Genomic DNA, 20,252 nt, shown 5'->3' on the forward strand with positions numbered 1-20,252 from the left:
AATCCTTAAAGATCTTTCTATGACTTAGCTACATTATAAGCAGGCAAATCACTTGTCAAATGTAGCTTTTAATTGATCTCTTAGCCAGCTCCTGATCAAGCTGCTGTTCTTCACATAAAAGCAGCCACGTGTTCTTCCCTTGCATTTTTTGTTGTCCAGAAAGGAGATCAAAGCTACTACGTACCCATATCAGAGAGTAGAACAACAGTAAATGTGATAGGAGAGATTACAATGTTAGCCCAATAGCAGATATATGACTCACAAGGTTCAATAAACTATACCATTACCATACATGTTATCGAAAACATTACACACATTTTACATATATTATTACAGAAAAACAGGGCTCTTCATCTTCAGCATGCAAGGGAAGATATCAGGCAGCTGATACCAATATATATGCTCAAGTTTGGCTTTGAACATTGCATCAAAACTACTAGCTACTTTATTATTCTCTTGAAAGAGATCAATCTTATGAAGTTGCATATTATATGGGATGGGCAATCTTCCTTTCCAGTCGTCCTGTACCTACTATCATCTCTCATCTTCAGCAATCCCAGAAGCAGTAGTTGCTTCTGAATAATCGTCTGTCAACGATGGATCCAACGATAAATCATCTTCATCTTCTGGTCTAGGAACTTCAATAAGTTCCACCTCTCTCACCACCTCTGTCATCTCAGGACGCTCCTCGGGGAACTTCATACAGCAACGCATCGCAATTTGTAGCAGTCTCAGCATCCCAGGAGCGGCGTTTCTCTGCGAATTAGATATCTCAGGGTCAAATACCTCGGCTGTCCATTCTTCCCTGAGTGCTCGGTCGATCCAACTGCAGAGATCCACGCCATTGAATCCCGGTGGAGCCGTTTTGTCTGGGATCTTTCCAGTCAGTAGTTCTAAAAGAAGGCAGCCGTAACTCCAAACATCAGAGTGTTTCGAAACTCTCTTCGCATTTTTATATTCGGGTGACTTGAATGACATCATTCGTTGGGTTGCAATGGGAAGTGCTACTAGTGAAGCAAAACCATAGTCAGAAACAAGAACCTTGTCGTTTTCATCCAAAAGTACATTCGAGGATTTTAAGTTGCCATGGGGAGCAATTCTTCGGGACCTGTTCATGTTGAGGTGCAGATATTCCAAGCCTCGTGCGACACCTCGAGCAACTGATAATCTTGTGCTCCATCTGAATGGAACTCGGTCTCCACTACCTCTCCCTCCTGCAATGTCCATTGAATTCCATTTATAAAGGAAAAAGGAGATATTAAAGCTTATTTCAGTAATCAATAAAGTAGAGAACTGAAAAAAAGAAACGAAAAGAAAAACTTGGGAATTGTCCCAAAATACTATATTTTCTTGTGCAGAAAAGAGAAACAAAATATACTAAATGAAAACAAGAGGAAGAAGTAAAGACTATAATAAGAGCACCATGAATACGGTAGAACAAGTTTCCGTGCTCAGCATATCTGTACAGCAGCAACTTCTCGTCCTTGGATTGGTAATAAGCTAGGAAGCATAGCAAATTAGGGTGCTTCAAATCCGCAATCAGACGCAATTGCTTTGCAAACTCCTCGTTAGTCAATGGTCTCAAATCACTTAGCCGCTTCACAACAATGGTTGGCCCACTATTCAGCTTAGCCTTGTAACAATTCCCGAAACTCCCCTTGCCCAATCCCTCGGCAGAAGCTCTTAGAAGATCGCTGAATTCAAAACCCGTTTCATCCTCCATGAATATGAGGTTCCCTCTCTCTTCTGCCACGATTCTCCTCCCTCCCGCCTCTATAATCTTCTCATCTTCCTCTTTGTCTTCTATGTGATCTACTTCCTTTTCCATCAACATCTTCTCAAGCTTATGAACTTTGATGCAGTAAAAAGCAGAGACCGCAATTACAACAACTAGAAGAACAATGATGAAACCAAAAACTATTTTATCAAGATGAACTTTATCATCAGAAGAATTAGGAGATTCTCCTGTGTCATTTGTACTCGGGCTGCAGGGAGTTGGCGAGGGTGGACCGCACAATCCAGGGTTACCAGAATATGAAGCATAGCCAAATGATTGCAGAGTTTGAGTTTGTGGGATCGAGCCGGAGAGATCGTTATTAGAGACACTGAATTCTTTAAGGCTAGATTGGTTAAATTCTGGGATAGTACCTGTTAATTTGTTATTTTGAAGCTGCAACGACTCCAATAAATCAAGAATACGCAGCGAATCTGGAATTGGCCCGGAGAACATGTTGTTTGATAGATCAATACGCTTCATGAACTTGTGGTTGGAGGAGAAATTCATTATATTTCCCCCTATAGAGTTGTTCCTGAAGCTCAGGACAGACAAGTCTGGAAAGTTTATGAATTCACTAACGTTGATATTCCCCGTCAGCCCCATATTCTCCAACACTAAAATGGTAACATGACCATTAGAACACTGAATGCCTTTCCAAGGTGTATAAATGTTGCAATGAGGACCGGTCCAGTTATCAGTTAGCAAAGGGTCACGGAAAGTGGCCCTGAGATCATAAAGGGCTTCCTTCTCTTGGGGGTCGCCTACTAGGGAAGGATCTTCTGGTGATTGGGCTGTAACGCTTCTGCACAACAACAGAGAAACTACTGTGATCATCATGAGATCAAGAATGTTTTTGATCAGGAATAGAGCAGCAGACCCCATGATCATGCATGCAGTCGTTCAAACTTCAAAGAGAAAAAACTTAGGTGGTTTCTGTGCGGGGGAGTCTACAAGTAGAAATGGCCTAGGCTGCATGCACATTTTTTACTCGATGAAATCGTAAAAAAATATTCATTTATTCCATTACCGCTAAAAGTTGCTTTGCCGAGGACGAAAACAAGGACATTGTTTAACTGTTTCTGGGGGATATTCTTCTGCTGAGAATTCTAGGCAAGCTGTTTTAGTTGTATTCATTTAGACATATCAGATGGAGCAGGGAATGGGCCTGCATATCATATCATATCATATATACATCGAACTCTAGGAAAACAACGCGCGAAAACCGCATGTAAGAACAAAGATGAAAGAACCACCAAAAAACGTACGACTTAAACCAAGAACCAATTAAGAAATAAAATAGCCAAAGAGCTTGAAGCCTAATGACATATGATCCCGTTTGGACTAATGACATATGATCCGGTTCTCCAAACGGAAAATTTGAGGTCCAACTCACTCTTTTGTATAAAAAGAAAAATTAAGAAACAAAATAAACAAAATGATATGTGATTAGTTATTTGCTATGAAAATGAGTCCATTTTCACCACACATTAATGCACATAGTCATTTTCCATTTATTTTAAAAAATGAATTGACTATTTTCATCGCAAATAGTTATTTTTATCACAAATAACTCGTCACAAAGAATTATTTTTCTAGACCCTTAGTACTATTACTTGGACATTAATGCATGAGTGAATAATTTTAAAGTGGTGCTACTCTGCCGCCTAGTACAAATTGCACATTTTTTTTTTCTTTTTATTTCAAATACTTTTTAAACGTATTTAAAAAATAAAAAAAAATATCAATATACTAATAGTCACTTCCTTAACCATTAAGAAAAGAAATTTTAAAAAAATTAAATATATGAACAATCAAAATGAGGGAACAAAATGAAGAGGCATGATACCAACATTATTCATAATATTTTTATAGTAGTGTGAACTAGGGCACTTGCAGTTCGCACGTACGTACAAAAAGGAAGAAAACGATTATATATCTATGATCTATAGAAGGGTTAATCAAGTTAAAACTACCCCTCGTATCAATAATCAAATTATATTGTCGTAGAACTTATAATTAAGCCGACAGCGCCATAGAAATCGAAGAAACCAAGAGAAGATATTGAGCACTTGATCTTTGTAGATTCAAAATACACGAAAAGTAATTTGAAATTATAACTTCAAGAAATCCTCTTGTCCTATAATTAGTTTAATCGTCCTTTTCAAAACATTGGTTTCATCTAATTAATATATAAGTAAAGTTAATTTGGAAGGTAAAATTTAAACTAGTAAATCCTGATCATTTCCCCAAAGGAGGAGCGTACATCGGGTTTTTTTTTTTTTTTTGAGAAAGAAAAACTGAATCTAATATCTAAATATCAACTTTTAAATCACTAAACTCATCTCAGCTCAAAACCTCTTTACACATGGGACATACGCAGTACAATATTTTTCAACTCAACACCTATTTACATGCAGGACCTACAACCTTTTCTAATTTTCTATATATACATCTAAATTTATCTTAACATCTAAACATCTCGAAACTCATTTTAGGTGAGTCACACAAAACTCACTTCACCATCTCAACTAACTATTATTCATAAAAAACTCAACTCAGCTCAACATCTAAATGGGTCCTAAAACTCCAATTAATTAGTCCAAAATTATATCCTTCTTTTAATTTGTTGAATTTGACTTTGTTAATTTCCAGAAAGATTAAAAATTGGAATTAGGTCCAGAGTGATATGATATCATGTTTGCATGTGACAAAGTCATGACCAAGTTCGTGAAGCATTACTTATATTATTTTGGTGGGGGCTCAAGTCAATTGAAAAATATATTTCTGACTGGAGGTTGATATGTTATACTGACTTGTTCATGATTGAAGTATCCCTATTGTTAACGTCATATTTTGCACATTTTTGAGTTAAACTCCTACAACTCAGATCTTCAAAAGTGGGCTCTGCACAAGATAGAAAAGACTATAGTTTTGAGAGGGCAGCCTTGGAGTAGGGTAATCTCTGATACCAAAGTTAGGAAGTATTCTTAAAGGATAGCAAATAAGTAAGAGAGTCTAGGGATCAGAAAGAGAATTATCGTACTTGAGATCTGCTATTTATACTACAAGTCTGAAGAGCAAATCGTGCCTGCTTTCATGAAGTCTGTGTTCCTCGTACTGTTCATTTTGTCAGAGTCTTTAAATGCAGCGTGGCTCTGCGACAGTGTCATTAATGTGGCAAATAAGTAAGAGAGTCTAAAGATTAGAGAGAGTATTCTTGTACCTGATATTTGCTATTTATACTACAGGTCTAAAGAGCAGATCGTGCCTGCTTTCATGAACTATTTGTTCCTCATACTGTTCTTTTTGTAAGAGTCTTTAAATGCGGCGTGACATTGCGACGGCATCATTAATGTGGAGTATTGTCCTGGTGGCGAAACCATTAATGCGGCGTGGTTCTCCAACCTCCTCCTCTCAGTCTGCCTTCTCTCTGGTACGTTCATGCCTTCTCTGTCAATAGATCAACAGTTCCTCATATATCATGCCAGCTATGCGGGCAGGCACTCGAGCACTAAACATTAATCGAGGGGTCCTCAGATTGACGAGTCTCATTCCCTGCAGCACCATCCCTCCTACAGGTCATGTATAGAGGAGCCTCCTAGTGGGCCGAGTTAATGACTTTCTGCTCCACCAGGTTGGGCTTACAGTTACCCCACTAATTCTCACCGGACAAGTACAGTGAGAATTTATTATGATTCGATCCCGCCTTCTTACCAAGGCTGAGAACCTTACTTAGGTTTTTTGAGGTCTGGAAAGCTTTTGCAGATTGGCATTTATGACAGCGTTCCTATCTTCAATGATGGGTTCACATTTTCATGACATCTATTCAACCTTTTAATGAGGGGGCATCAGACGGCTTTTCCTGTTTGCCACGGTGCATGAGAGTCTAACCGTCACCTTCTTTTTATAAAACGTGGGAGTGGGACTTGGCTTCCACCCACTATGTTGTGATTGTCCCTCTATTCTAGTTTCTTTGGTTACTCTTCTCTCTGGCCAGTCTTCTTTGCTACTTCGTGCTTTGACAGTAATAGCCTCTGAAAAATCTGTTCAACCCAATATTTTCGGCAGGGGCTGATCTGCTAATACTATGCCATTGTTTTTGGGTAGCGGATGGCGCTTGTCTACTAGCAACCCAATGTTTTGATGTGTTGCAGCATTATCTGGCAGCATTATTGGAATCCTTCCCAGATGATGCGGACCTTACTAGTCGCGAGTCTCTTCTTACCCATAGGGTGCTATGTCTAAATGGGAATGTATGTAGCTTCAAAGCATCCCATGCTCTAGTCACCTTGGAATCGTGATACAGCAAAGTACTGAAAGACTGGTCTCCTAAATTCTTCTTCATATCTGGCCACAGATGGGAATTTCCGATAGGCCAGGTGAATCGCTAGGGGTTCCCAATACAAACAGAATGGGAAAATTTTCTAGAAGACAAGGCTTTGCGTTCGACAGTCACTCCTTATGAAGCAAAGCGCATTGCAATCGTGCGAGAATGGGTGCAGAACCATCTTGACAGCGTTTTTTCTGAGGTCCTCCTTTCTGAGGAGAGTTTGAAGAGTTCTCTGCCTTCTTTGGGACACCTTCCTTCTGATGATAGACCGATTGTTATACAGCCCTAAGTTGCTCCGCTTCTAAAGTGTTCCTCGGACCTTCCTCTGCTAGACAAGGGGAAGAAAGCTCGTTGGGAAAGTGTTCGGGCCGAGGATAGGCCTCTTTCCAGGGTACTGGGCCCCTTAACGTGGGGATCGGCTTCTTTGGAGGCCAACCATTCAATGTTTTGAATATCGTACCGGATGGCGTACCGGTCAAGACACTGGAACGAAATATTTCGGTACCGGTACCGTTTCGTGTACCGTTTCGGGATAGTCGATATATGAATAAATTATATATATAAATATATATAACAATTATATTCTAAAATAATAGTTTATATATGAATAAATTATATATAAATACATACATACATATAAATTATAAATAGTCTAATCTAAATTGGGGGTCAAAAAATAAACTTGTAGTTTGAAAAAATGAAAAAAAAAAAAACACAGGCCGAAATATCGGCCGGTACCGGCCGAAATATAGGCCGGTACAGGCCGAAATTTAAGCCGAAACGGCCGGTATTTTGGCCGGTATGGTATATATCTAGTACCTGTACCGGCCGGTACGGTACGAAATTAAAAACATTGCAACCATTCCATTATTGTTGCGGTACCAACGCCAGTTGCGATGGGTGAGATGGCGAGCAATTTTCTCATGGCGCCTCTTCCGGCGGTGACTGTTGAGGCGTCCGGGGGCGAAGTCGAGATGGATGCCCTCCTCCAAAGTATTTTAACATCGGGAGTCATGGATTATCCTCCTTCTTCGTCTCGTTCAGCCTTCAGGAGTCATTCTCTTGAGGCGGCTGATGAAGGGGTGGAGGCTACTTCTAGCAACCGCGTGGAGGCAGGAGATCATATAGGATGTAAGTCCCCTTCAAATGTTGTCGTCCTCGGGATTTCGAAGAGTCCTGCCATGAATTCTTCTATTCAGGCCGCACTCCCAGAGAGGGGGAGTCCCTTTCTGCATATTCTAGCCGACGATGGTACACGAAGTCCAGTCATCTACCCACTTGTCCAGGTGGAGTTCCCTGAAGGTGGTGGCTCCGTAGGTGATGCAGCCGGTGAGGGTTTGAGTGATGAACCACTCACCCGGGTTGAGTATCTAGCGGGAGACGACTTTCTTCCATATGCTACAATCGGCCCCCATCCGGGGGCGTTTAAGCAGAGACCCACCTGCTCTTGCTGAAATCTCTACGAGATTGCTTGAGTTTGTAGGCCTTGCAGAGGCCCTTCCTTCTCTGTCCCGACTGACAATGGTGGGAAGCGGAGAGGAAGCCATTGGTCGAGTTGTTGAGTACTTGTTGGGCTTTTTCACGAGGTTCGACTGCTTCTTTCTCACATTTTACTTTTTTCTCTATGTCGCCAGGGCACTTCTCAGATTACGGCCTTCATCTTGGATGATCAGGAAGCCGCCGTTCAGGAGAACTTAGACCGTGCTCGCGATGAAAAGGAGGAGAGGGAACAGCTGAAGTGCGACCTCGAGAGGACAAGACTCGACCTATAGGATGAGCGCAAAAGAGTAAAAAAGCTGGAGCGTCGGCGGCAGAAGCACAAGCAGAAGTGAGAAGATGAGAAAACCCGATTGGAGTGCCTTAACCAAAATCTTCAAGGCGACTAATCCGGAGCACGAGAGAAGAAGGACCGGTTGGAACAGCAGAACCAAATCCTTTTGGATGCCATCCTCTCCCTACAAGGGTAGCTGAGGTGGTTCCCGAAATTTCGGTACAAGGCGTGGGAATGCGAGGTTGTTGAAGGCCGTATATCAATGCAAACATTCCTTATGGAGAGTCTTGAGTTGCGTTCAAGATCTTTCACCAAGTACCTTCAGCGACTTGCGCTTTCCAAAATTCTCGTCGATGAGGCATCCTTTCAAACCAACCGCACCTTGGGAAGAAAAGAGATGCTGGATGCTTTCCCTGGTCCAGTCACACCTACATCGGCATTAGTGGAGCTGGCCAACCTTGCTCCTGCTGGCGCTGAGACCGCTGCTCTTGGCATTGAGGCTTAAAGATTTTATTTGTTTTTTACACTTTCTCCTAGCATGTTGTCGCTCAGCGGCTTGTATATGTATACATACTGACTAATGCACATATCTTGTTCATCATGTCTCGCATTTGCCTATTTTTTCTTTTTGTTTTTGGATGGCCGGCCTGGGAGACCTTGGTAAAGGGGACCGTAGAGCTCTTACCTACCCCGCTAGCTAGTCACATTGCGCTTGCGTATCCTCTACGGATAATCATTCTCGGAATATGACCATCGTTTTAGTTGTTATTTGGGCGGCCATGTTCAACAGCCTTTAAAGTTTCTCAGCCCACCCTATTGGCGTCTGGTTTAACTTTTTCGACCCTGTTTGCAGCTTAGCCTTTTGTTTGTGTCTCTAATATTGGCTTCCTTCGTTTTTTTCTTTATTTCTTTTTTTCTTCTTCTTCTTTCTTTTTTTTTTTTTTTTTTTTTTTTTGTTTTTTGGCATCTTCCGCACTTACTGCATTTCGTTGTGTGCCGCTGTTACTCTTGCTTGTATCTTTTGCTTTGGTATTTGGAGAGTTATAACCTCACTCTATTTCTTGTTTGTTGATGTTTGTGCCGCTTTTTTGCCTGACTTTGCTTTTTTGCTAGAGATTCTTCTTACTTTGAATAATTATAAGACTAAAATTCGCACTCCACTTGAGAGAGGTTAGACTATCTCAAATTAGCTCTGCCCCTTTTAGTTTTTCAACGAGGTAACTTCTTCGTACTGCCACCGGAACAGTTCACTCTCTCGAATACAGGAGTCGGGATAATTTTTTCGGAGTCCCTTGAAGGCTGGACCCGCTCTCATGAGGGATAAGGTCTGTTGAGTCCTCGCGGTCAACGCAAGAGAACAAGCTGCACCGAATCGTAAATCGTCACGAGCCAATGCAAGAAAAGTTGAACCTGCAGCTACGTACGTACTATATACTAATGCTCTCCAACTCAGCACGCATGCACCCTGCACAGAACTTTGAGTGGTTCCTTGTTCTTTGCTGTCTTTAATGATGACTTCTTCCACCAACTTCTGACTTTAGATCTTATAAATATATATGGCCATATTATATATATATATATATATATATATATGTGTGTGATGCTACAGTTTCCGCCAGAGGCTCCGCTGGAATGTAGTATTATTTTACATGTATTTTATTTAAATAATTTTTTATATAATTTTTTTTACATTTATAAAAATAAAATAAATTTAAAATATCATTAAGAAAATATTTTTTTAATTAGAACGTAAAAAAAATATTTTCTTAAACACGAAGTAAAATAAAAAATTATAAAAATAATTTTTTATAATTTTTTATTTTACTTCGTGATTAAGAAAATATTTTTTAATAATATTATGATTTTTTTTAAAATATATTTAAAATGGTCATATTACAGCCCTGCTGGAGATTTCATTGGGCTGCATGTACTTTTCTATGTGTATTTTTTTAATTTATTTTTTATATAGATTTTTTTAAAAATAATTTTAAAATATTATTAAAAATACTTCTTTAATTAAAAAGTAAAAAAAATCATTAAAAAATATTTCTTTAATCACGAAGTAGAATAAATATTATTTTAATAAAAATATTTATTATTTATTTTACGATTAAGAAAATATTTTTAAATAATATTATAATTTTTATTTTATTTTTTTAAAATATTTAAGATTATTAAAAATATCTATATAAAAAAAATTAAAAACAATAGATAAAAATATGCTAGAGCCTGCAGTAGCACCAGCGGGGCATCTTGCATTTTCCTATATATATTCGATCCCTCGACAAGATCACAAGCTGGCAATGCACTTTTGTACACACATATACGAACTACAGTTTAGCAAAGGCCGTACGTAAGAGCAACTACGTTTCTCCTTAATTAAATACAACTCACTTCGTTCTTCCTTACTGCCATTGTTTCTACTCTCATCATCATGGGGAGAGGAAGTTCAAACCACACAATCATCTTGATATTTGTAGTAGTACTGCTGGCCCAGCTTGATGCCGCATTGGTGCATGGCCAAGCCACTCGGGTTGGATTCTATTCGAAAACATGTCCTCGAGTAGAATCCATTGTTCGATCCACTGTTCAAACCCATTTCCGGTCTAATCTCACCATCGCTCCGGGGCTGTTGAGGATGCACTTCCATGACTGCTTTGTACACGGCTGCGATGCTTCTATCCTTATTGATGGGGCTAATACTGAGAAAACAGCTCCACCTAATAGTTTATTAAGGGGATATGAAGTAATCGACGATGCCAAAGCCAAGCTCGAAGCAGCATGTCCTGGAGTCGTTTCTTGCGCTGATATTCTTGCCCTTGCTGCCCGCGATTCTGTTTTTGTGGTAATTATAATTACCATCTTGATTGCATAATATTTGAGATGGGAGCATTCAGATTCTCAGAATGATCATAATGCAGAATAAGCATTTGCGACCATGCACGTGATCTTACAATTACCATTTATTGATAAATTGTTATTGCAGACCAAAGGATCAAGCTGGCAGGTGCCGACTGGACGCAGAGATGGCAGGATATCTTTGGCCTCAGATACCTCCAATCTGCCTGGCTTTAGAGACTCCGTTGATGTTCAAAAGCAAAAATTTGCAGAGAAGGGTCTCGACACTAAAGATCTCGTCGCCCTAGTTGGTAAGAGCTACTTAATTCATGCATCTCTCTACAGTCTTAATGATTACATTTACATTTTTGGCTTTGACCAAAAAAAAAGTAAAAGGCAAGGATATAGACGATCACTGGCTAATTAAGAGATAAAGTTCCCACTTTTTATGTTTAAAGTATACGATCGATCCCCTACATGCACGTACGTATAGTTATAAGTGTGTATTACCTTTTTAAAATTAACAACTAATTGAATGCCTTTCTGTTACTATATATATAGGTGGACACACCATTGGAACTGCAGCATGCCAGTTCTTCAGATATAGACTATACAACTTTACTACAAGCGGAAACGATGCTGATCCTACCATTGACCCAACTTTCCTGCCTCAACTCCGAGCTCTCTGCCCACAAAATGACGACGGAACAAGGCGTGTTGGACTAGATACTGGTAGCCAAAACAGATTTGACTCATCTTTCTTCAACAACCTGAGGAACAGCCATGGAGTACTCGAGTCTGATCAAAAGTTATGGATTGATGCCTCCACAAGGACTTTTGTTCAGCGTTTCTTGGGTGTGAGAGGATTCAGTGTGGAGTTTGGAAGGTCCATGGTGAAGATGAGTAACGTTGATGTTAAAACCGGTACTGAGGGTGAGATTCGCAAAATATGCTCTGCAATTAATTAACTACTCGATCAGTAGTACTACTGCTCAGTGATCAGAAGGGGATGGCAAAAAGAAAATTTATAATTAATTAGTGTGTTTCTTAATTTAATTATTATTGGCGTAAGCCGAAGAGATCGAAGTCTTAAATTGTGTACCCTTTTTTTACTTACAGATGAGATGGCATAAGAATCTCAAGTGTCAATATTCTGAAGGATTTACATAACGATAGTGGCGTACGTACGTAGAATCACATGATGTATAAAGACTATATATATATATATATATACTAGCAGTGGTTCAACGTGCTAGGCACGTTTGCCCTGTTGGAAGAAAAAAAAAGTTTTACCAAAAATATATATAAAAACCCTTTGTAAAAGCATATAACAATACAAATTTATTAAGAAATATGTTCATTACATAGAAAACAAAGGTAATGGTATTAAAGCTGCAAGAGCTTAGAACATAGCAAATGATTTCGTGCATAATTATTTCAAGTCCATCAATATAAAGCCCACAGTTACCTGTTAGTTCACAAAAATTTACAGTATAAGCCCACAGTAGTAAAAACAAAGTTGGTGCTAAATAGAACCAATAACTTATTTTCATAATGCCATCTGAAAAAATCTTGTATACCTAATGAAGTCAACCCCTCGGCCTCCACCTATACCTGCAAATGAGAAACAAGAAAGACAATTGTCATGCACAAGCATAAGAAGCAATTGAGAATGACTTATTGTGTAGTATTCCTTGTATGTCAGAACAAGCTCTCTGTACAGATATTAGGGTGTGTGTGTGAGCAAACTCGGGCTCCTCTCACCAGAAAGGAAATACAATGGATAATTATATAAAATTAACAATAGGAGGTATGTAGAACACCACATATCTTTTATTTATTTATTTCTATTATAACCTGATTTAATTGCCAGCTCCTCATTTCCAACAAGTCATTTTTTATATCGTAATGGCAGATTTGTTTAAACGACTCTTAACGTTTAAAGACTTATGATAAAATATGATTTTTAGCCAACTACTTGGACTGCATAAGTCTCTTTTTCATATAATTTCTAAATGAGACAGTATCAAGTTTGTATGGAAATATTAGCACAATTTCAAATGAGATGAGAAATGAATTTTTAGCATCCAACAACTACCACTTAGTAACTGCAACAATAAACTTGCAATAGATTAAATAGAAGAAATCTTAGAAAAAGAAAACACAAGATGTGGATTTCTGAATTCTGATAGATTGTAGAAGAACATAGAACCTTGTCAAGGGGACACATTCACCTTCTTTATAATTAGCTGGAGCTCGCATAGAACCCCAGTAACATCTGCCAAAACAACATTAATATCCATGTTAGACACACAACATTACTATCCATATTAGACACACTAATGTGTGAAAAAGTTAAAAAGAATATGCTAATGCTAAAGTTAACTTGGCAATTTCTTGTCAAGGAAGAACACTGTCAAATTTACAGTATACCAGGAAAAGAATATAACAGTTCACAACCACTAAAACAATACCAATTAGTCTATTCAATAACATAACAGAATCCTTCTTTTGTTTACCAAGTGACAACAATGTCAACTATGTAATGTTTGTGAGAGGCTATAATCAGGAGGCTCGAAATAATGGCAAGTAGCCAAGCAAACTACTTAAGGTAGCTACAAGGATAAGCCCACAATAGTTATAAAAAAGCTACGGCTACATAGAACCAAAAAATTATTTTCATAATGTTAAACTTCTGAAAAAAAAAAAAAAAAAAAACAATCTCATATGCCTGATAAAGTCAGTCCCTTTGTCTCCACCTATATATGCAATTGAGAAACAATAAAGACAATTGTCATGAACAAGCATAAGAAGCAATTGAGAATGACTATTTACCTTATTGTGCCTTATTTCTTCCATGTCAGAACAAATAATAACGTAAAAATAATGTGTGATGAAAAAATCAAATCACCACAGCCATATATCATCTTCCCCAGGGAACTGCACATCAATTCAGATCTTATGAGCAAGTTGGTGATGATTATATAATTACAGAAGCGTTGAGAGGGGAAAAAAAATAGCAGACTACTATAAATAATAATCTAGGAGCCTATCATAAAAACCCTTTTGACTAACCAAAACTTTTCTCTATTTTTAAACATAAATAATAAAACATTTGATTTCTGGAAAGGAATTCTCTTTGAACAAAAAAAAAAAAGCCAGAGTTCAATATTTTAGCATTTAGGGCATTTCTATTTCTTTCTCTTAGCATTCCCAGAACTAAAGGACCAAATTCAAAGCCATAAGAAGGGAAAAAAAAAAAAAAAAAACCTCAGAGGGAAACTTTTTTGGAAGGAAAATAATAATTTGAAACATACGATCCTTAACATTATCTAATACAGTATCATTTGTGTATATGCAGTAGGATCTGACCCGAAAACTATAGCACACAAAAAGCAAAATCCAAAACCTTTTATCTCATCTTGTTAATATATCGAGAAACTAATGCACCTCGCAATATACATAAAAAAAGGTGTAAAGAAATTAGGGTGTTCAAAAAATATAACTAAAATTTCACGGTGTGTTTGGCTGCCAAGAAAAAGTCAGAGAAGTTTTGAATTCGAAATCCACATCTCTCGTCATCTAAAATCCCAGCAAAATGACAACGTAACATTCAAAGTACCAAACCCTCATTCCCTTCCCATTATCTCCGCTTTCTCTGAAAGCACACATAGAGCCGACGAAGATCATTAATTTCAAATGCTACACCCAGCTTAGATCTGAAAATAAGAGAATAAGAAAGAAGCAGAAAATACAAAACTAAAGAAAATCCTTGCGTCCGTACCTTAACCAATGGGTAATCGAGTAAGAAAGTCCAACCAAATGCAACAACAATAAAAACTTCAAATCGATGTTTTGAGCAAAAATAAATGAGGGGTTATTGCTTCATTTCTGAATAGGAAAACTCCTTTTTTTGGTTTAGTTGTAGACTTTCTTCCTCCTCGTGCTTTCTAGGTTTTCTGGGTTCTTGCAAAAATCAGAGAGAGAAATATATTTTGCTCAAACAGGGACGAAATCGAACGAAATGAGCAAAAAGAAACACAAAGCACAACCACACAGGGACAAAAGTAGAACTAAGGAAAAAAATTTAGGTCCTTCTCTCTGTCGTTTCCCGAAGCCCTCTTTCTATCTCTCGGATCTTGTTAGATCCTTGTATCGCCGCCATGTGCCACCCTCTGGGCCCAGCCTCGTCGGCCTCAATGCCACCCTGCCACCACGCCTAGCCCCGCCACCCACAGCCGTTGGCAGTGCCACCACGAGGCACCGTGAGCCTCCTCTCGAGCCACCCCAATCCACCACTGCTCCAGCCCAGCGTCCCTCTCCCATTCTCTATCTCTTAACCTGCGGCCTCCAACCCTCCCCGTGCAGCCACAAACTACCTTAGACCATGACGACCCATGTCCAAGCCCACCTCCCTTAGCTATTGCCTCTGTCCCTGCACCACCAAGTGAAGAGAAAACCAAAAGAAGAAGAAGAAGATGTAGAGATGGTGTTACGTGGAACACGCGGAAAGTAAATCACAAAAACAATAACAAAACCGTAATAAGACCCAACCACAAATGGCACGGATGGAAGAAAAATAAAGTGACTGTTCATTCCTGTTCATCTGCGTATAGCCGCTTTTAAGATATAAGGGATATATATATATATATTGATGCATGAAGAATCTATACCTTTGTGGAATAATAAATTGGGTTGTCTTTGCTATTAATGTTAGTAATTTCCAAGAACGCTGACTAATATTTATTGGTTTCTAATTACTAGCTGTATTAATACAAGTTTTCATGCATGGGTATGACTTTTACATGAATTATTATAAGGTGGAAGCTTATAAATTCCTGATATATCACATCAATTGTAAACCTTTCTTTTTTAAAGATAAACATACAATTAAAAAAAATTTAAAGTACAACTAAAAACTTCTATTCTTCACCTTTTCGCGATATAGAAATATATATATATATATATATTCTTATATTCTTATATAATCGTCTAGCTAGTAGTACTACTACTTGTTTACATACTTTTTTTATGCCAAAAGAAAAGATCAAGCTCTTCATGACCTGCAGCGATCCATCCATAAGATTTGGCTTTTTCTACTTAATGAGGAAAAATAAAACTTTAATAAAAGAGTACAAGAAAAATATATATATATATATTTGTAACGAAAATAACTATTTACTAACTTTTTCTATTAACGAGGAAAAATAACTACTGTAATTAATCGTCTTTAAAAATAATTTTCTCCAATGAGCGAGGTAGCTAGCTGGCGGACCACATCTACTTAATTACGTGCGCGTATATATGCATATTGCAATGATCATTGGTTGAGTAAGAATATATATAGTAATCACTACAAGAAAAATAAATATTTGTGACATTTTTTTGCAACATAAATAGCTATTTACGATAAAAATAAACTCATTTTAACTAAAAATAATCATTTTATTAAAAATAACAGGTCGTAAATAAGCAGCTTTTTTATAATGTTGGGTGCCCAAGGATTAATTAATTTGGATCAAACTATAATTAAAACTTTTTTTATCTTTTTATATGTTTTTGCATATATACCACTTCTGTATATTAATTAATGTAAATGCAGAGCATTATATAACAAACTACACATATAAGTCAAGCTATCAAAGGTTTTTCTTTAATTAAGTAAGAAAAATATCATGAAAATCAAATGAACAGATAGATCAAGATTCCGCATTCAAGATCAAATCACATGCAAACTCAAATAAACTTCAATATATATATATATATATATATAACTCAAATAAACTTCAATATATATATATATATATATATATATATGCTGAGGAAGAATTAGCAACTTGATTGGCATGCAATTTGGCAATGGTGTGTGGTCACCGGCGTGTGCCACTTACAATAAACATTAATTACGTACGTTCACAACACATTTATGAACAGTGAAATCACTGTTCGATCCCTTTTTTCTTTGTGGACGTTACGTACCCAACTGCATGCATTAATGATCTCATTAAAATCCTAACCCTTTTTCTAATCCTTGGCTGACTGCTGACTCACGCGCGCTGGTCTGTAGCTGATCCCGTCATTGAAGATCATGTCAAACATCTTCCCTTTTTTCTTCCTTGAGATATTTCTCAGAGTTCCTGTTTCAGTTTGTGTTACGTTCCAATCGAACCCTTTTCTCTTTCTTTCTATAGTTGATCTCGTCATGCGTCGTTGAAGATGCCAAACATTTTTCTTGACATCTTCTCCTTTTTATTCCTTGATATATATATTTATCAGAATTCCTGTTTCAGTAGTTTGTTTTACGTTCCGATCGAACCCTTTTTTCTTTCTTAATTTGTGGACGTTACGATATTTTACGAACCCAACTGCATGCATTAATTATATTAGCTAGCTTTCATGAAAGAGACGTTCTATCTGTACTAATTGCTAGATCGATCAAGCCCTATTTCTATATAAGTTGATCTCGTCATGCGTTGAAGATGCCAAACATTTTTCTTAATTTCCCCTGTTTTCACTGTTGAAATATTTGTCACGTATTTAATTATATATGCAAGCATTAATGACGCGCGCCTACCTAGCTAATTCGTGACGTTATAATTAACTTGCTTCGGGTTTATTCCTCATTATGTACTCTCATCCTAATTGTTAATTAAATTATAACTTTGTTATATTTCATCAGATGATACCACAAACTATTTTTATTTTTATTTTTTTTATTTTATTTTTCCTAAACTAATTTAATTATTCTATTCATCATTTATATATCACATATTTAATAAGTAAAAAAAAATTAAAAATTAAAATATTATATATACTATGTGATGTCAAAATGATAAATAGAATTTTTTATTAAAACATTACGTGTGATATATATATCCCCAAGCTAATTTGTTGTTTAGGTCGATCCATCGATCGAAAGCCACATGCATTTCACAGGGTGCATGGTTTGTCGGCCATCCTTCAAATTAAGGTGGTTCTGATCTGGTCAACTCGAGGGACATATTGGGGCCGGTAGGGGTGGCAGCTAGCTAGTCGTTTCATTTTTTTTTTTTTTTTTGTCGGTACGATCGAATTAATGTCCTAACACCACCACATTAACTGATTAATTTTCTCTGGTTCCTTTTCGAAAAAAAAAACAATATAAATAGTTTATGCTTGATTCCAATATAAGATATATGCTTTATTTTTTTTTTTCTTGAAGTTTAATAAAAACGTAAATAAGCTTGAATTAATATTGATGGAGTATATCTTATATCAAATTATCTAATTTCACAGATTATTAAAACATAAAATCAATATAAGATTTTAAATTTTAAATTCAAATTCATTCATTTCTAAATACATTAAAATAGAAAAAGATTTAAAACCAATAAATCAATAGAAAAAAATTTCTAAATATATCAAATTACCAGTACATAGCTAACTAGCGCCTCTGCATGGATCAGTACTAGTACTGTTTTCGTGGAAATTTCTTTAATCTCAGCTGTATATATCTTTTTCTTATCCCCTCGTAATTCTCAATCATTGTTTGATGTTCGGTGAAAAAGACACCGTTCAACAGTGATCCATTATATAATCGAACGACCGTTGCTCACTCGCATTATCGAGTCAACATACTCACGGCTACAAGTTGCACCAGTCACGCGGTATTGCTCCCCAGCACATCATGCACCCCCAACTTTGAACGCTTCGACGCTTCACGGGTTCTTTTAGCCGGCTTTGCTGACTTCTCTCCTGGCTCCATTTTCTTATATGGAATCTTTATATCCTATATATATATCCAACTTCCCTCCCAGCAATATCACAAGCCAAAGCAGCACTTCTTACACACTACAATTTAGCAAAGGCCGAGTATTTTAAACCCTTATAACATTCTCACTCCCAGTGTCATTGTAGTTTCTAGCTCTCACCATAATGGGAAGTGAAAGTTCAAACAGCGTAATAGTTTCGATGTTTGTAGTAGTAGTATTGCTCGCCCTGGATGCCTCATTGGTGCATGGCCAAGGCACTCGTGTCGGGTTCTATTCGAAAACGTGTCCTCGAGTAGAATCCATTGTTCGATCCACTGTTCAAACTCATTTTGGGTCTAATCCCGCTATTGCTCCTGGGCTGTTGAGGATGCACTTCCATGATTGCTTTGTGAATGGCTGCGATGCTTCTATCCTTATCGAGGGGACTAACACAGAAAGAACAGCCCCACCTAACAGTTTGTTAAGAGGATTTGAAGTCATTGACGATGCCAAGGCCAAGCTTGAAGCTGCATGTCCTGGCGTCGTTTCTTGCGCTGATATTCTTACCCTTGCTGCTCGCGATTCTGTTTTTTTGGTAATTATAACACACGTATATATGTGTGCAATAATCATGCATGAGATCTTACAACCACATGTTTATATTGATCAATCATCAATTGTTATTGCAGACCAAGGGACAGAGCTGGCAGGTGCCTACTGGACGCAGAGATGGCAGGGTATCATTGGCCTCAGATACCACCAATTTACCTAGCGCTAGAGACTCCGTTGATGTTCAAAAGCAAAAGTTTGCAGAGAAAGGTCTCGATACTAAAGATCTCGTTGTCCTCGCTGGTAAGAACTACTTAATGCATATCTCTACATAGTCTTAATGATTGCATATACATGATTTTTGGTTTTGAAAAATAGAGAATTATATATTAAGCTGAGTTAACTATAAAGTCAAGGCATAGATGACTAGCAAATTATTACAAAAAGTCATCAACTTCAAACCCATATGATCTCAATGTACATGCAAGTATATACGAAGGCTAAAATACCGCGTATAGTGTGTCAATTAATTACTAATCGTATGCAATTTTGTTACTATGTATAATGTAGGTGGACACACCATTGGAACAGCAGCATGCCGGCTATTCAGTTACAGACTATACAACTTTACTACAAGTGGGAATGGTGCTGATCCTACCATTGACCCAGCTTTCCTGCCTCAACTCCGAGCTCTCTGCCCACAAAATGGCGACGCAGCAAGGCGTGTAGGACTAGATCCTGGAAGCCAAAACAGATTTGACACGTCTTACTTCAACAACTTGATGAAAGGCCGTGGAGTACTCGAGTCGGATCAAAAGTTATGGACTGATGCCTCCACAAAGACTTTTGTTCAACGTTTTCTGGGAGTGAGCGTCTTCAATGTGGAGTTTGGAAGGTCCATGGTGAAGATGAGCAATGTTGATGTTAAAACGGGTACCCAGGGTGAAATTCGCAAATTATGTTCTGCAATTAACTAACTGGCCAGTACTCATCAGACCTCTATCAGAAGGGACGGGAGAGGAGAAAAAAAAAACATTTAATATTATGTACTATTTATTTGCTTATAGGCGTAAGCCAATCAATTAGAGCGTCTTGCATTGTGCAGGCAGCAGTTTATTGTTTTTGGATTATATATAGGAGTACGAATGGCGTAAGATCAGGATTAATATGGCCAATATTCCGAAGGATTTACAGTTTCTAGGCTTATATATAATTTTATAAGAAATTGGGTTGTGTTCAATTTACTCGTTTGAAATT

General features: G+C 37.6%; 3 protein-coding genes and 1 long non-coding RNA gene across 4 annotated transcripts; 2 read left to right on the forward strand and 2 right to left on the reverse strand.

The window, feature by feature from the left end:
- Window positions 1–370: 370 nt before the first annotated feature.
- LOC109006984 (pollen receptor-like kinase 4) lies at window positions 371–2,659 on the reverse strand. The gene is made up of 2 exons (XM_018986448.2): window positions 1,423–2,659; window positions 371–1,214 (listed from the first exon to the last, which is right to left on the reverse strand). Exons 1-2 carry the CDS (start codon window positions 2,657–2,659, stop codon window positions 535–537), a joined length of 1,917 nt encoding a protein of 638 aa, XP_018841993.1. The 3' UTR covers window positions 371–534.
- A 7,513-nt stretch (window positions 2,660–10,172) lies between these two features.
- Window positions 10,173–11,795, forward strand: LOC109007093 (peroxidase N1-like). Its single transcript, XM_018986631.2, has 3 exons — window positions 10,173–10,723; window positions 10,865–11,027; window positions 11,278–11,795. Exons 1-3 carry the CDS (start codon window positions 10,313–10,315, stop codon window positions 11,682–11,684), a joined length of 981 nt encoding a protein of 326 aa, XP_018842176.1. The 5' UTR covers window positions 10,173–10,312; the 3' UTR covers window positions 11,685–11,795.
- A 255-nt stretch (window positions 11,796–12,050) lies between these two features.
- LOC109018201 lies at window positions 12,051–13,820 on the reverse strand. Its single transcript, XR_004798064.1, has 4 exons — window positions 13,552–13,820; window positions 12,929–12,994; window positions 12,297–12,330; window positions 12,051–12,184 (listed from the first exon to the last, which is right to left on the reverse strand). It is a non-coding gene; the product is annotated as an uncharacterized LOC109018201 (long non-coding RNA).
- Window positions 13,821–18,498: 4,678 nt separating this feature from the next.
- Window positions 18,499–20,252, forward strand: LOC109007092 (peroxidase N1-like). The gene is made up of 3 exons (XM_018986630.2): window positions 18,499–19,041; window positions 19,136–19,298; window positions 19,566–20,252. The coding sequence occupies exons 1-3, from the start codon at window positions 18,631–18,633 to the stop codon at window positions 19,970–19,972; spliced, it is 981 nt and encodes a 326-aa protein (XP_018842175.1). The 5' UTR covers window positions 18,499–18,630; the 3' UTR covers window positions 19,973–20,252.

Source organism: Juglans regia, chromosome 13 (assembly GCF_001411555.2).
Source record: "Juglans regia cultivar Chandler chromosome 13, Walnut 2.0, whole genome shotgun sequence".
Lineage (NCBI taxonomy): Eukaryota > Viridiplantae > Streptophyta > Magnoliopsida > Fagales > Juglandaceae > Juglans > Juglans regia.